Here is a 12412-nt window from a genome sequence, read left to right on the forward strand (position 1 = left end):
AGATATTCTGACTTTCACTTGCCTTGTTTTTTTAAATTGACATGCCTTCCTCACATTCAGAGCCTACCTCATCAAGTCTTCTATTTACCCTGTTACTTAGAGAAGGGGTGTGGAGGAATTCTCAGTATAAAGTCTCCCTTAATGAAATGAGCAAATCTCTCTGCTACAATATTAGCTCCTTTTCAGTTTAGGTTAGGCCCATCCTTTTGAACAGTTCTTTTCTATCCCAGAAGCCATTCCAATTGTCTTAAAAACCTGACTCCCTGAACAAAACACTAGCTCTTCAGCCATTGATTTATCTCCTTTAATATTTTGTTCCTTCCCTCGTTTGGAGTTTGGCATTGCGACTAAACCTGAAATTACTACTTTATCTCAAATTCATTCTGTACTGCTTTAATCTTTTCCCTTTTAAAAAAAGTAACTATCAACATGTAAATAATTTCTGGCTTCTCAATCTCACCTTTAACAATATGCTTGAAGCATACTTAATCCTAGCACCAGGAAAGTCACAAACCATCCTAAAATTTATGCTCACTGCCACAGAATCACCTGTCTATGCCCCTGACAGGACTGTCCCCTACAAAGCGTAATTCTATTAAATCTCATCAAATGCTGCCTGACATAAGAATGGTTCCAAGCGTCCAATAACTGACTGGCCCTACCATTTTCTTCGGGGAGACTATCTCCTTCAACTGCTCCAAAACCTGAATATCTATTCGATAGACAAATAGCCACTGAATATTTTTGAACTTCCTTCTTACCTTTCCTGACAGTCACCCATCCTTCTGACTGATCCTACTGGGCAATAACTTTTCTAAATCTACTAGCCATCTCACCCTGTACCTTAGGTATGGCCTTAATTATGTTAAGCCTAAAAACAATGTTTTAATAACACCATAGAAATATGATAAACTACCTTTCATTGTCTACAGAAAATAATGTTAAATGGAAGAGAGAATTAAAAAGTAAATAAAATCAACCACTTAGCTGATTAACTGAATAAAAATAATTTCTTAAAGTACTGGCAAAGATCTGTAGCTCAGGTTGTGGGTGGGGTTATTGACTTGCTCGCCGAGTTGGCTTGTTCTTGTTCAACGTTTTGTTACCATGCTTGGTGACATCATCAGTGGAGCCTCTGATGAAGTGATGTTGTTCTACTCCGTTTGGAATTGATACTGTCCAGTCCATTATGGTGAGTACTGTCATTTCTGGTTTTGATCTGTATGGGGTCCAATTCTATGTGTTTATTGATTGCATTACAAGTGGAGAACCATGCCTCCAGGAATTCTCATGCATGTCTACGTTTGGCTTGGACTACTATGGTTACATTGTCCCAGTTAAACTGATGGCCTTCACTGTCTGAGTGTACTGACATTAGAGAAAGGTTGTTGTGTCGTTTTGCTGTTAGCTGATGTTCATGTATTCTGATGGCTAATTTCCTCCACTCTGTCTGACATGATGTTTGTGGCAGTCGTTGCATGGTATCTTGTAAACCACATTCATTCTGCACATTGTGGGAATGGGGCCTTTAATCCTTAAGTGTTTGTCATAGAGTGGCTATGGGCTTGTGGGCCACCATGATTCCTAGTGGTCTTAGCTGTTCTGTTGTCTGCAGCTTCGTTTGTGGACATTAGGTGGGTGCTGTGGAAGTGGTGGATTTGACCTGTATGGGTTGCTTTCCTGTACAGCGAGGTTGGGAACTCCCCGTTGGTCATACACTCAACTTGAATATCCAGAAACAGACACTGATTGCTGTTTTCTTCTTCCCACATGAACTTAATCCTGCAAACACACTGTTGATGAGGTGGTGGGTCTCGAATTTGTTGCATTTAATAATGACAAATGTGGCTACATACCAGATCCAGAGTTTAGGCTGAATATGGGGGAGGGTACTGTGTTCTAGTCTTTGCATGACTGCTTCTGCAATGAGTCCTGAAATGGGTGACCCCATGCTGTACCATCAATCTGTTTGTATACTTGACCATTAAAGACCAAGTGCATGGCAAGGCAGAGGTCTAGTCATTTAAGTACGTTGTCTTTGCTGATGGAGCTGCTGTTGTGTTGTTGCTTCCTCTACAGGATCAACAGCTCTGTCGGCAAAGGCAACATACTTAAACTGCTACACCTCTGCCTCACCACACACTTCGTCTTTAACGGTCAAGCTAGATTGGCAACGATTCCCTCCTCATTACACAGTACTCAGTTTAAGATGGCCTGCTCTCTTGTTGGTTCCTCCACATACTGGTCAAGAAAACCATCCTCAATACACTCCAGGAATTTCTCCTCAAAAACATTGTGGCAAATTGGTTTGCCCAAACTACACGCAGATTAAAATCACCCATAATCCCGATTATTCCCTGATCACACGCATCTCTAATTTCCTGTTTAACATCATTCCCAACATCACACCACTGCTGTTTGGGGGTCTATATATGACACCTACTAATGTTTGTTGCTCCTTTTTAAAGGAAAATTTAAAAAAAACCTCAGCTGTTCACTGTAGACCTTTAAAAAGACATTTTAAACGAAAGTTCATTTGAAAAAGAAGAGATTTGTTTTGCTTTCTTTCTTGTTTTTTTTGAATGCTAATAAAACAAAATGGAAAAAATCTTACTAATGAACTATAATGACTATAACAAACTAAAAAAAATCTTTAACTAAGTCTGCAAACCCAGGTGCAGCCACAAGATCCAAGCTGCTCCAAATCACCTCATTGTTGAACCCCAGGTGTTGGGACAGACACTAAATGAATATTTTGCATCAGTTTTACTGTGGAAAACAAAATGTAATCTAGAGAACGTGGAGGAATAAACTTCAATGCATCAAAACAGTTGACATTACAGAAGAGGAAGTTTGGGAGCTCTGAAAGATTAAAGTCTCCAGGACCTGATCTAATGTATTCCAGAAAGTTGTGCGAGGTGATGGAGGAAATTACAAGTCCCCTTGCAGAAATATTTGCCTGAGGTGCCTGATGATTGGAGAGTGGCTAATGTCACAGCTTTAAGAAAGATTGTAAGGAGAAACCAAGGAACTAAAAACCTGTGAGTCTGACTTCGGTTGTGGATAAATTGTTAGAGGTGATTATAAAATATGGGATTTATGGACATTGAGAGGCAAAAATTGATTAGGGATAGTCAGGACAGTTTTGTGGGAGGAAAATCGTGTCTCACAGGCTTGGTTGAGTTTTTTGGGGAAGTTACCCAGAAGATTGATGGTGGCTGAGCAGTAGGCATTTTTATTTGGATTTTACTAAGGCTTCTGACAAGTTTCCATCTGGTCGACTAATTAATAAAGTCAGGTCACATGGGATTCAGAGTGAGCTTGCCAATTGGATACATAATTGGATTAACGGCAGGGGACAGTGAGGGTTGCATTTCGGACTGGAGGTCTGTGCCCCGCAGGGATCTGTTTTGTGTCCTCTTTTGTTTGCGATTTATACGACTGATTTGGACAAGAATAGAGAAGGCATAGCTAGTAAGTTTGCGGACGTCACCAGAATTGGTGGCTTTGTAGACAGTGAAGAAGTTTCTCTACAATTACAAAGGGATCTTGATCAAACGGGTCAACGGGCTGAAAAATGGCTGATGGAGCTCAATCTGGATAAATGTGATGTGTTGCATTTTGTACAAGGGTAGGGCTTATACGTTAATGGTAGGGCCTTGCATAGTGTTGTAGAAAAACAGGACCTGGGGGTGCAGATACATAATTCTTTGAGGTTTGCATCACAAATAGAATGGATGGTTAAAAAGACATTAGGCACACTTGCCTTCATTGCTTAGTCCATTGAGTGTAGGTGTTGGGTGTGTTAAGGTGTATAGGACATTGCTGAGGCCTCTTTTGAAATGCGTCCAGTTCTGGTTGCCCCACTATAGGAAGGATATAATTAAACTGAAGAAGAGTTAGGAGATTTGCCAGGATATTGCCAGGTATGGAAGGTTTGAGTAATAAGGAAAGGCTGGATTGGCCGGGACCTTTTCTCCCCCCTATATGGAACATAGGGGGTTGAGGGGTGACGTGATTGAAGTTTATAAAATAATGAGGGGTATAGATAGAGTTGATGGTAGTTGCGTTTTCCCTAGGATGGAAATTTCAAAGCTTGGGGACACATTTTTCAGGTGAGAGGAGAGTGTTTTAAACAGTCGTAAGGGGCAAATTTTTTTTTTGTTACAGAGGGTGGTTCGTGTGTGGAATGAACTTCCCAATGAAGTGGTGGATGCGCTTAAAAGGCATTTGGATGGATATATGAATAGGAAAGGTTTGGACAGATATGAGCCAGAGGCAGGCAGTGGCACTAGTTTAGATTGGGATAATGTTCAGCATGGACCGGTTGGTCCGAAGGATCTAGTTCCATGCTGCACGGCTCTATAACTTGCTGTTTCACCTCTTTTACAACAGTGCCGATGGCTTTCATCAGTTCCCTCTTCAGTCTCCAGCTGGAAAGCAACCAGTAAAATCAGCTAAGACCTCCTTGCTCAATTCAGCACGTATCAATCCAAAGTAGTCCTCCCAACTTGTTCTGCAATCTACCTAGTTTCAGAGACCACTTTGACAGCTTGATACAATCACTGACCAATAGCCATCCTCTGCAGTTCCCATTATCTCTGATACAATTTTAACCTCACTGCGAAGCCTCTTCCAGGGATGCCTGACCTGAAGAAGTTACCCTCCTCCCTCCAGACAAACCTCAGGGGATCTCTCTCCCACTGCAACTCTCTTGCATCCATCTTCTATCTGCCTCCCGCTCTCTCCCTATTTATTTCAGAACCCTCTTCCCCTCCCCCTTTTCTGATGAAGGGTCTAGGCCCGGGACGTCAGCTTTTGTGCTAAGATGTTGCTTGGCCTGTTGTGTTCCTCCAGCTCCACACTTTGTTATCTCAGCCATCTTTGTCTGACATGTTATGTACCCATGAGGTCAGAGTTAACTCTAATATCGATTGAAGAATTAAAACATGCTGAAATAAGTACTCTGATCAAGGTTTCTAGTCAAAACTCCATGAATCTACTGTATTGAAATTTGATCTCAATTTCTGCATCTTGCCCCTTTCCCCTTAAAGGCATTCATTAACCAGTGTGTTGCTCCACTTAGATGAATTTGGTTTTAATCAACCTATAATGGTGTTGAACATTTCTGACTGCAACTCAACATTAGAATTGACTTTGATCAATTGCATTTGAGAGTTCGTAGTAACTATTACAGGTAGCATTGGGAGATGTCAACACTGTACCAGAGCTGTGGCTTCTTAATGCTGAACATCTAAGATACGTATGCTTCAAAGAGGTTTGGTAGCTCACATCTGGACGAACACACCATTTCCGAAGTTTAGGAAAACAAACACCATCAATAAACCACAATGTGCAAAACACCCACACTCACATTTTACGGATCTCTCTGCTGTTATCACCAAGAATCTGAAACAGCCCATCCAGGATTTCTGGCAAATAGTCCAGCAGGTTAATGTCAGGAACACATTCCAATACCAGGATCTGCAAAGATAACCAAGCTTGAAAATAGTACCAAAGCGGACAATGCTCAAACACAACCCCACCCAAATCCCAGAAGTATCTAGTAGCTCAGATTTAAATCTAAAACTTCAACATGAACATACTCACTGCATTTTGAAGCATTGGCGGGGGGTGGGGGAGGAATTGAAATAAAAAAGTTTCCTGATGCAAATAGCCCTGGTCACAAATGTGAGCACAGGAGGTGACTGCTGAACAGCTCAGGTGCTAGGAATGTTAGTGGGAACAGTGCTCATACTGGATCATTTGCTCCACATGGTTCAGTCAGAAGAGAGACTGATGTAAATAATACATTGATGAGTCCTCAGCTAAAATGTGCCACCAAAATCAATGCTGCTGGACTGGCTGTAGGAAAGTTACCTTCCCTCTTAGTTTTAAAACACTTGAGCCACTGGTTCAATCTGACTATACCAGCACACGCTGCTAGAAACACTTTTTGGAACTCACCCAGGAGATGATGAATTGTCTTGCATACTGATTGTTGGAATAAATCCGCTCTCTCAAGAGAGGGACAAAGGCCACAAGGTCAAATTTGGAACTTTCTGTGACAATATCCTGTGAAATAAGAAATGACACCACGATTTAATCACCCATCGTGGACTAAACAGTTATTGGGTATGACAGCTAAGGTATAATACATTCACATTAAACATTTCACATGTAGAGTGAAGTGAAAAACAACTTCATAATTCCATGTGAGGAAATCACTTATTTGGAAACATCTCAAAGTGATCAAATATCAGAAATAAAAACAAATTGCTGGAAAAGGACAGGTCTGGCAGCATGTATGGAGAGAAAGCCCTACTTCAAAACAGAAGGGTCACTGAACCTGAAGTGTTAACTCTGCTTCCCCTTCACAGACGCTGCCAACCTGCTGTGCTTTTCCAGTAATTTAAAATTTTCAGCATCCTCATTTCTTCAGTTTTTATGAGAAAACAAAAACAACATGCATTAGGATACACAAAACAAAAGGTCTGTGGGAAAGTCTTGCATGAAACTGGCTGAGTGTTGGCAAAGAAGAATTGAAAAAGGTCAGACAGGGTTTTCAACACTTAGGGCTCTGTGCTGCCTTTGGTCTTGACCCATATTCCAAACATATTTGGAGACATCACAAATGAGACACTATACAAAGGCCACAGCTGCCCTTTCAGTTGGGCAAAAGAACCCACTGCTTTGTTTCAAAAAAAGATAGCGTGTTCTTCCACCACAACCATAATCCCTCAAACAACAATAAAATAGATTATCAGGGCATTATCACACACTTTGTGAAACTTGCCATGCGCAAATTGACTGCTGTGTTTCCTACATTACTACAAGGACTACACTTAATAAAGTACTCCATTGACTGTAAAATGCCATGGAATGATCTCAAACTGTGAAAGCCTCTCATTCTTAGATATGGTTGGCAAACTAAAAATACTTTGCAACGTGTCAAAAGCAGATGCTAACAAAAATGCCAACACTCCTCTTACAAATATTCTCTCAACTCTGGTCTCTCATAGCAGATCAACGGTGGTAAGGAAGCAATTTCGTTAAAACATTGCCTGTTGCAGTGGAGAAGCTACAAAGAACATAAATTTACTTCTGTGAACAGGGAAGCCCTCTATCACAGCAGCCAAATGGCAACTTGTAGCTCATTGTTATTTTGCCTGTGGACAAAGTGTTCTCATTTTTCATAAAATCCCTACTGTGTGGAAAGCAGGCCATTTGGCCCATCGAGTCTACACTGATCCTCTGAAGGGCAACCCACTCAGACCCATCCCCTATCATATCCGTGTCATCCTGCATTTCCCATGGTTAATGCAGCCAGCCTGCACATCCCTGGACACTTTGGGCAACTTAGTATGGTCAATCCACCTAACCTGCACATCTTCGGACTGAGAGGGGAAACCGGAGACCCAGAGAAAACCCACGCAGACATTGGGAGAATGTCTGTGTGGAGTTTGCACAGTCACCCGAGGCTGGAATCGAACGTGGCTCCCTGAAGCTGTGAGGCAGCAGTGCTAACCACTGAGCAATCATGCTGCCCAATTTCATTTTCACATATCCACAGTTTGCCTGCCAGTGAGGGGTGTTTAAAAGGAAAACCAGATTGATTCATTGCGAAGGTGGTGCCAGGAGTTCACACAATTGGAGGAAATCGCAGTGGCATCTGCATTTACAACATTAAAATAGCATTCTCCAGTGCCCAAGGTGATGAGAATGGCAGACAGTAAACAGTTATGCTTTAAACAGTCCAAGACAGAGTAGACCTGAGTTTACAGAACAGTTAGACAGCATTTCGACACGAAAACAAGTCCCAGGTGATTCATATTGCCAATGGACATGGAATCTGATAGGGGATGTGTGTAGGAAAAGCCATTGTCAGATTGGGTTACAGGCTTTCTTAAAATATCATTGAAAGAAAGATACAAGTTCGCCTGTCAGGATCTGGCAGAGAGGGACTCGCCAAAAAGTGGTGAGTTCTGACAGTGCACTGCTCAGAAATACATTGGCAGCTGATGTTCATACTGAATAACTCAAGTTCTGAAGATTTGAAACCGGAATTGGAGATTAATCTATCTTGCACTCAGCCGGAAACACTCAATAAAACATAGTTCCCGGGTTAAAAGTTACCAGCTTGGTAAGGAAGCAAAGTAAACCCTCAGGAGCTAAGAATCACTTTGGAATCTCCATTCCAATGATTAGCTCAGAGTGTAAAGTGCACCAGTGAATTGGGTTTTCAGTTGTGCTAAGAGGAACGGGGAAAAATTCTATTCTGTAGTTTATAAATAGTTTTCAGACAAAGGGTTTTTAACCTGTTTGTTACAATCAATGTTTTAGAATATGAAATCTTGCTTTAATCGTCCTTTTAACCATCAACTGAAGGTTAGAATTTATGCTTTTAAAACACAAAAGGGAATCATGCAATTTACTATCCACAACTGGGATACGTACTTGAAGATTGGAAAGTAAGGCACACTCTCACTTTTCATCTTGTGTAATTACAACTAGGCTTCTCCACAAGTGTGTGGATGATGATACAGCAAAGAATTAAGAATTGTGAACCATGTATTCTGTGTTAAATTGATCTTGGATATGAAACACAGGTACGAGATGCTTATGATGCGAGATGAGTGCTCTCCCAATCCAAACAAGTCCCTGCCCAGCAGCAAGTTTGGATGCTTACCTTTAATAATCGATCCAGCAATTCGGAACCACTTTTAACATTGGGATCTGGATCTGCAGCCAACTATGTAAAACAAACATATTACTGAGTAACTATTGTTAGGGATTTGGATTTAACTCCAGCATCACTACAATGAAATGGTAAATTAAATGAATGATAATGAATCTGAAGGCTGCAGGGGAGACAGGCTTTGGTTAGGACTGCTCAGAGAATCTGAGGATTTCTTCAATACATTTTCTTCTTCTTTCAATTGGATTATGCAATGGGAAACACCAAAAGTCATGAGCAAGCTCCTTGTGTCAAAAGCCTTTTAAATCGAATGGCATCTGTTTAACCAAAATGATACTTGTTAAAAAGGTTCAGGATAAGCCAGAGGTACTACGCATAATGGAAACCTAGTCAATGTCCCCATTATCAGCTTTTCTCCTTCCCTGGCTTACGAGCAACCATCCCTTTCTGTGCCTTACTGTCTTTTGCTCTCTCTGGTCTCCATCATCACCTGTCAGCACACTTCTGCCCTCCCCACGTGTCTCCAGCATTTATATTGCTTTTTCCAAGCTATTAAGAAGTTCTGAAGAAGGGTCACTACCCAAAACATTGACTGCGTTTTCTCTCCACAGATGCTGCCAGACTTACTGAGTTTGTTCAGCTAAGCATCTTCAGCATCCACAGTTCTTTGTTCTATTTTATTATTTCTTAAAAAACAAGAGCATTATTAAATTGGTATCCCTTGTTGCTTACTATTATATTTAAGTTTTTATTAACTGAATAATCTCTAAGTTTCACATGGTTAGGAAGGAAAGATGACACCCACCGAGTGAGACATAACCCCTGCATGATGTCGGAGCTGTGGACCCCATTGTAATTCACAGAACCACACCTGTAGCAAGTGTTGGTTGCTTGAGAAACTTGGGCTCAGAGTTGATGAGCTGGAGTCGGAGCTTTAAACACTAACATCAGGAAGGGAGAGAGCTCCCCGGATGCCGGTGTTTTAGGACGCAGTCACATCCCTTTGATCAAGTACCTCGAATTCAGACAGTGGTCAGGGACAGGAGGGTGTGACTATGAGCAAGACAGGTAGAGGGATCCAGGAAGTAGTGCTGAAGGAACCTCAGCCCTTGAGCTTATCCAACAGGCTTGAGATTCCTGTTCCTGCCTGGGCGAGAGCAGGGGCTGTAGGGAGGATGAGCAAACTGACGATAGCACATTTGACCAGGGAGCCATTCAAATGGGTGAGGAAAGAGAAATGCAGTTGACTTCAGGACAGTAGTCAGAGGAATAGACACTGTTCTCTGTGGCAGGATAGAGCATCCTAAAGGCCGAGTCACCTGCTCAGTGCCCAAGGTCAGATTAGATTAGATTAGATTCGCTACAGTGTGGAAACAGGCCCTTCGGCCCAGCAAGTCCACACAGCCCCTTGAAGCTTCCCACCCAGACCCATCCCCCTATAAGCCCCACACCCCTGAACACTACGGACAATTTAACGTGGCCAATCGACCTAGTCTGCACATCTTTCGACTCTGGGAGGAAACCAGAGCACCCGGAGGAAACCCACGCAGACACGGGGAGAACGTGCAAACTCCGCAGAGACAGTTACCCGAGGCTGGAACTGAACCTGGGTCTCTGGCACTGTGAGACTGCGGTGCTAACCACTGAGCCACCAGGATATCTCATCTGAGCTGTACCTGGAGCAGGGTGGGAAAGATCCAGTTGTCATGGCCCATGTAGGTACTAATGATAATAGGTAGAAAGAGGATGGAGGTTCTGCTGAGGGAACACGAGTGGCTAAGGGCTAAATAAAAAAGCAGAACCAAAAAAAGGGAATAATCTCCGGCTGGAGCAAATTGGCAAGAGGTTGCAAAATTAAATAGGTAAGTGTGTGGCTCTGGGATTAGTGTAGGAGAAAAAGATCCAAATTCATTGGAGATTGGCACCAGTACTGGGGAAGGAGAGAGCTATTGCAGTGGGATGGGCTCAACCTGAATCATGCTGAGACCAGAGTCCTGGCAAATTGCAGAACTAGGGCTATGGACAGGGTTTGAAACTAAATCATAGCAGAGGTACTCAGTTGTATAGAAAATGATAAAATCAAAGGTAGAATTGCAGGTTAGTTATGGGGTTGATTGGTATCAGAAAACCAAAGAAAGGTACAGAATGCACAAATGTCATTGTATCAAGAAACCATTAAAAAAAGTACATCCGATAACAGAACAAACTTAAAGGCTTTGTATCTCAATGTATGAAGCACTCAGAATAATGAACTGATAGCACAAATCAAGGTAAACAATTACAATCTCATAGCTGCTGCAGGAATATGGTTACTCGGAGATCAAAACTGGGAATTTCACATTCAGGGATATTTGACCTTTCAGAAAGACAGGAAGGTCAGAAAGGGTAGCAACAAATTACTGCAGATGCTGAAATCTGTACCAAAAATGAAAAATGCTGGAGATCACAGCAGGTCAGGCAGCATCTGTGGACAGAGAACAAGCTAACATTTCTAGTCTAGATGATATCACATCAGCTCTCATGTGAAGTGGTGTGGAGATAACATTTGTTCAGTGGTGTGGGGGTGGAGTGCTGGGGGAGAGAAGCTGCCAATAGTGTAGATGAAATGACTTACATGAGAGAACAATAGAATGGGAAAGGTGGTGGGGTAGTGCTGTTAATAAGACATGAAATGAGGACAGTTATGAGAGATAACAGAGGCTCAGATGATTATATGATCAGGATTCTATGATAAAGATTTCACTTGGTTAGAGGTAACAAACAGCAAGGGAGAAAAAACATTGGTAGGAATTGTGTACAGACCCTCAAACTGCTGCCACTCTGTAGGAAAGGGTATAAGACCAGTAAATATTAGGAACATGTAAAAAGAATAGAGCAACAATTATGGGTAATCTTCATGTTGATTAATTTAATCAAATCGGAACGGGTAGCTACAACAATGAATTCATAGACTGCAATAGCAATACATCGTGGAGTCGACCAAAGAGGTTCTGTCGGATCTGGTAATGGGTAGCGAGGCAGGCTTAATAAATGACCTCTGAATAAAAAAGATCCCCTGGTAAGTAGTGACTATAACATGATAGAATTTAATATTCAGTTTGGGTGAAAGGAACTTGGGTCAGAAACAACAGTGCTCAACTTAAATTAATGAAGGGAATTACAAAAGAAAGATTAGTTAGCTAGAATGAACCAGGTAGATAGATTAGCAGGGATCTGAGTAAACAAACAGTGGCAAATATTTAAGGAAATAATTCATGATACTTAGCAAAAATATATCACAATAAGGACGAAGGATTCGAAGACAAGGGCTAACCAAGGAAGTTAAGGAGAGTATGAAGTTGAAAGAAAAAGCATTGAGGTGGTCAAAGTCAGTGATAGCCTTAAAGGCTGGATAAATGCAGATTCCTGCAAAGGAGGATTAAAAAGATATTAAAGACTGAGAAACTAAACTGAGGGCAAACTATCAAGGAATACAAAACCTTGAAAACAAAAAAAAACTTCATTAAATTTATAACAGTGAGGTCAGTTTGCATGGGCCCCTTAGAAAATGAAACTGGGGAGCGGGTTTTGGGGAACAAGGAAATGGCAGGACAGTTAAACAGATACTTTGTATCAGTCTGCATAGCGGAAAATACTTCCAACATCCCATTACTACTAAAGAATACAAGGGAGGCATTAAGTACCATTACAACTGAAGCAGTATTAGACAAACTA

At 41.6% G+C, this 12412-nt stretch overlaps 1 protein-coding gene across 4 annotated transcripts in view; it reads right to left on the reverse strand.

Annotated features, from left to right (window-relative positions):
• vac14 (vac14 homolog (S. cerevisiae)) overlaps positions 1 to 12412 on the reverse strand; it is a 320684-nt gene that overhangs the window by 262449 nt on the left and 45823 nt on the right. For all 4 annotated transcript variants that reach the window (XR_007249130.2, XR_007249129.2, XR_007249128.2 and 1 more), the window contains exons 5-7: positions 8690 to 8752; positions 5968 to 6075; positions 5375 to 5484 (exon numbers count right to left, since the gene is read on the reverse strand). Coding sequence is in view for 1 of the 4 variants with exons in the window: in XM_048546809.2 (XP_048402766.1) it covers positions 5375 to 5484; positions 5968 to 6075; positions 8690 to 8752 (281 nt within the window). In the remaining 3 variants the exon portion in view is untranslated. The remainder of the gene's footprint in view (positions 1 to 5374; positions 5485 to 5967; positions 6076 to 8689; positions 8753 to 12412) is intronic.

The sequence above is a fragment of the Stegostoma tigrinum genome, chromosome 16 (genome assembly GCF_030684315.1).
Source record: "Stegostoma tigrinum isolate sSteTig4 chromosome 16, sSteTig4.hap1, whole genome shotgun sequence".
Lineage (NCBI taxonomy): Eukaryota > Metazoa > Chordata > Chondrichthyes > Orectolobiformes > Stegostomatidae > Stegostoma > Stegostoma tigrinum.